The following is a 4784-nucleotide window of genomic DNA, read 5'->3' as shown; positions in this document are numbered from 1 at the left end:
CCACTTAGGGAAAAAAAAAAAAAAAGTGGTCTCTAGTCTTTGGCCGTGTCTGCTTTTAGGAACTGAATTTCAACTAGTTGTTGTCAGGATGCAACCAATCTTTGGGACCTACTGTATCACCAAGCAAGTAATTACCTCTGTGCTACGGCAGCCTGTAACTGTTTATCTTTAAAACTTGAGTGTAATTGTTGCAGCTAATTCTTTTTTAATATGGAGAGTAGGCCTGAGTTGAGAAGATTGTATCCATCTGTTTATTCTGTGGTATTACCTTTCCCAGAAGTATCTGAGCGTTGATGTTTAGGTATCTGATCTTGAATGCTGAGCAAACATCATTAAGATGTCCGTTGCATTACTTTTCCTTCTTTGTTAGTCTGAAAGCTAGGAATCGAAACTGAGATCTGTAATTCTGAACCCTGGAGTATCCAGTGTGTATAAAGTGAACAACAACTCTGTTGCTGAGCTTTTGTTAATGTGGGAGTTCAAATATCTTGGAATCTGCAGGTATCTGATCTTGAATGCTGAGCAAACATCATTAAGATGTCCGTTGCATTACTTTTCCTTCTTTGTTAGTCTGAAAGCTAGGAATCGAAACTGAGATCTGTAATTCTGAACCCTGGAGTATCCAGTGTGTATAAAGTGAACAACAACTCTGTTGCTGAGCTTTTGTTAATGTGGGAGTTCAAATATCTTGGAATCTGCACCTGTGTTTTGCTCCTCTTTTCTCAGTTGTTTTTTTAAAATCGTGGTTGAAATAATAAGTTTTCCCAAACTGTTGTCATCATTTAAAAGCCAGAGCCATGAGAGCAGCATAGTCCTAGATCTAATTTGATTTGATTTTGGCTCCTGAAGCTAGTGATATCAACAAACACAAGACCAAATGATAGAGTGGTGCCTAAGTTTTTTTAAAATCGTGGTTGAAATAATAAGTTTTCCCAAACTGTTGTCATCATTTAAAAGCCCAAGAGCCATGAGCAGCATAGTCCTAGATCTAATTTGATTTGATTTTGGCTCCTGAAGCTAGTGATATCAACAAACACAAGACCAAATGATAGAGTGGTGCCTAACCTTCTGTTGTCTGCTTCATTTCTGTGATTAAAGACAGTGATGAAGCATCAGATTTCAAAATAAATATGAGGTGACTGAACCTGCATTTTCAAATGAAGGCAGGGAATTAAGACCCGTGGATGGGTTGGGTTTTTGTGAATGTTGGCATCCATTTTTGTAGCTGATTTCTGGGCTTGACTGAGGCCTCCTGAAGTTGGTGCAAATGTGGCCATTGTTTTAGCAGGATCTGTTCTTTCATATTGCCACACAAGCATACCTGTAAATATTGGGCACAAAATGCCTGAGCAGTTGCTTGGTAAAAAAATTGAAATTCTTTGTGTTTCAAACAGTCTTTGAAGAATACCAGAAACTGGCCGGTAAGAGCATAGAAGACTCTATCAAGAGTGAAACGCATGGTTCACTTGAGGATGCCATGCTGGCTATTGGTAAGAGTGGCTACACTTCCTTTTCTTTTGTTTGAGTCTGCTGCCTTTTTTCCTGCAGCAGTTGACTGTCATGGGATGGACCTACTCTATAAAGGTATCTGGTAGGAAGTAAAGGGTACTTCTTAGGCAAGATAAACTCAGATCCCAGGGGCACACTGAATTAATGGAAACCGTGTCGAATCTCTGTTATCTGCTGCCCTGGACTGGAATTACCATTGATTCTTACTGAGCCTTTTTGTATGCCTAGTGAAATGCACCAGGAACGTCCATTGCTACTTTGCAGAGAGGCTGTACTATGCTTTAAAGGTAAGACTCTTCATTGTAGCATACTTGTTTTCATACTGGACTTAACTTGTAACTTGGCTTCCACCAATTCAAATTAGAAAAGACAAGGTTTTGATGAAATCCAGCAAGTTTAGTGCTATTGTTGCAAGTAATAGCGGAATCCCTTCAAACACCTTGGGTAGAAAAGTAACCTTGGTACTTAAGCTTGAGACACCAAGGGAGTCTGGCTTTTCTGACTTGGGAGTCCGCAAGGAGACCAGTCCCACCTTCTGCAACATGGACAAAAATTCTGGAAGATGCTTTTCTAGGAGGTTGATCGTGGTGGAGTTTTGCTCACAATGTTAACTTAATGGACTGAACCACAGTTCCTTTCTAGGAAGCAATTCTTTCAATGGAAGTATAAAATGAAAGAGTTCCAAATGTGGACACATAAGGCATCTGCAGATTGTGCCCCTGTAACTCTTAACTGATAGGTAAAAGATGTCAGCTGTCCCAGCTTTGTGGAAAGCTGAGATGAGTGATTATTTTCGTTATCGATATGATCTTCGTTTTCCTGTGAGTGATTAAACAATATTGGTTGAAGCCAAGTGTTGTATGGGTGGTGCTGCAGAAGGACAATATGTATTCAGTGCCCACTTCCAACTCTGTAGCATGTTTGCTTTTTTGCATTTGACATCTGCAAAGACTTATAGCACACTTCCATGGCGGGCTTGTGGTATTGACAGTGGCCCCTGGGAGAGGGGTGGGGGTTGGCTCTCCAGAAAGAGAAGCAGATGTACTGCAGAACATGTGCCAAGCAATGTTTGAAAGCTGACTCCTCCTGTCCGGGACCAATTTGCAACAGCTTATCCCTTGAACACCCACTAACACCACAGACTGATATATCTGTTATTTCAGGGGGCTGGCACCCGTGATGGGACTCTTATAAGGGTGATCGTTTCTCGAAGTGAAGTTGACTTAAATCTTATAAAGGTGGAATTCAAGCATATAGCAGGAAAGTCTCTCTCCAGTATGATTCTGGTAAGCAGCACCTTGATATGATGGTTCTTAGCCATCACATACATTCCTAACCTGTCCAGCACTGTGGGATGCTTCCATGGTTGTTTTCAGTAAAAATGTCATTTCTGCTAAGATCATAGCTCTCCTTCATTAGGCCTATTAACAATCAGCTCCCTGAGAGACACATGTGCCTGAAAGGTGAGTCAGATTGTATGCTCTGTAAGTGACTTGGGCAAAGCCAAACCCGAGAAGAGACTGCTCCAGGTTTTTCACGGACCAGACTCTGTATCCATGCACTTCATGATCTCCTAGATGAATCTAGATTAAATTAATCCTCCCTGTTACACCTTTCCCACACTGCTGTGCTGTTTTCTCCTCTTTCTCTCTGCTGACCTTTACTACCCCAAGCCAGTGCCATATAAGTCAAAACAGTGCTGGGGTTTTTGTTTTGTTTTCTTTTTGTTCTTGGTTTGGTTTTTGGTTTGGTTTGTGTTTTTTTTAACTGACTTATGCCAGATGAAGGCCTGGTCTATACTGTGGTGAGACAGGTTTAGAAACTGAACCTTGTCAAAGCTTATTGTAGCTTTTGAGGTTTGAGTCTCAGCCCTGAGTGAATGACCCTCCCGTATTAGGGCTGAAATGCTGGGGTTTACCATTTGTCCTAAGGACTCTGGGACATTCCTCTCCCCCAGTGCAAATGGCACAGAAGCCCTATCCTTAGCAGTCCCCATGGGAAGTCTGGTTCTGTAATGAAGGCCCTTTCTTCTAATTGACACTGTCAGTGTCTGTCATGTTGATTAATGATCAGTCTTCAAGGGTCTGTACGGAATATTCATTCCTTCTGAGAAGTGGAACTGGCTTTACACCTGTCATCACGAAACATTCAAAGGGAGCAAATTTTTTTTTATCTAGTGATTCTCTGTAGTGCTTCTCTAGATCAAAATGACCGTATTTGTAGCTTTTTAAGAAAATGTCATGTGTCAGGGCTAACTATGCTGCCCTTTCCCTTCCTGTAGGGGAGAGAATGCCACACAAATACCCAGGGACATAAAATCTGAACACAACAGGGTCGTTGCTCTCGTTCGTGCTGACTTTGTCTGTGCCACTCTGTGGGATGCAGCCATGATCAATTGCTCACCTGCATTCCAAAGAAAAGAATTGGACTTGATACATGTTATTTCAGGTGGCGGCTACAAGCCTCATTTCTCTGTTCACTTTTGATGGTGTGTCAGCTGGCAGTAACTCTGCTGAAGTCTGGCTTGCTGTTTCCAAAGTCCTTTTCCTGTGTGGGCATATTCCATGGACTGACAAAGTCAGCACTCGGAGCATGCAGAGGAACTTCCACGCTCACCTTTTTTTAATTTTTTTTTATAATCTTTTCTCCTGTCAGGATGACACCAGTGGCGATTACAAGACAGCCTTGCTGAATCTCTGTGGCAGTGACTGACAAAATCTAGGAGGAGGATCCTGAAATGGATACAGAGGGAAAATTAACAGTGATGAACAAGGGTCTGAAACTGTACATGTAGAAAATCTTTCTACTGATCCAAGTGGGGAGAAAAAGAAGATCAAATTAATGGTCAAGATTTCCAAAGCTCTCTGAAGGAATGGATGCTCATTACACATTAAAAGCTATTCACTTCCCTAACAGTTTTTCAAACACAAGTGGGAATGTTTCTTTTTTGTTTCCATTTCGTTCTGTGCAATTTCCTTTCTCTTTTAACACACTGTGAAGGGTGGCACTTAGACATAAAATTAAAGGCTTTTTTGAGTCATTGAGCCCTCTGTAGGTGTTTCACAAGTCTGAACAACCCTACAAAGCTTGGACTGTCCTGAAGCCTTGCTAACTTCACTAGGACAAGCTGGTACAGCACCGACCATTTGATGCTAGCAGGGTGGGTCTGGAAGGAGTCCCAGATATTAATGGGGCTTTAGGGCATGGGTCAGAATGGAGAAGTCAGTCCTAGGGGGGTTGGTTTAGCAGCCTTATCTGCATAACTTCAGTGGGGG

At 41.9% G+C, this 4784-nt stretch overlaps 1 protein-coding gene across 3 annotated transcripts in view; it reads left to right on the top strand.

Moving 5' to 3' along the window:
* LOC103897635 (annexin A8-like protein 1) overlaps window positions 1-4221 on the top strand; it is a 14243-nt gene extending 10022 nt beyond the window's left edge. For all 3 annotated transcript variants that reach the window (XM_009277730.1, XM_009277732.1, XM_009277731.1), the window contains 4 exons: window positions 1395-1490; window positions 1738-1796; window positions 2673-2795; window positions 4165-4221. In XM_009277730.1, the coding sequence (XP_009276005.1) occupies window positions 1395-1490; window positions 1738-1796; window positions 2673-2795; window positions 4165-4221 (335 nt within the window). The remainder of the gene's footprint in view (window positions 1-1394; window positions 1491-1737; window positions 1797-2672; window positions 2796-4164) is intronic.
* The last annotated feature ends 563 nt before the right edge of the window (window positions 4222-4784 follow it).

The sequence above is a fragment of the Aptenodytes forsteri genome, unplaced genomic scaffold, assembly GCF_000699145.1.
Source record: "Aptenodytes forsteri isolate BGI_AS27 unplaced genomic scaffold, ASM69914v1 Scaffold15, whole genome shotgun sequence".
Classification (NCBI taxonomy): Eukaryota; Metazoa; Chordata; class Aves; order Sphenisciformes; family Spheniscidae; genus Aptenodytes; species Aptenodytes forsteri.
Note: the sequence above shows the minus strand (reverse complement) of the source record. Positions and strands in the feature narration are given on the sequence as shown.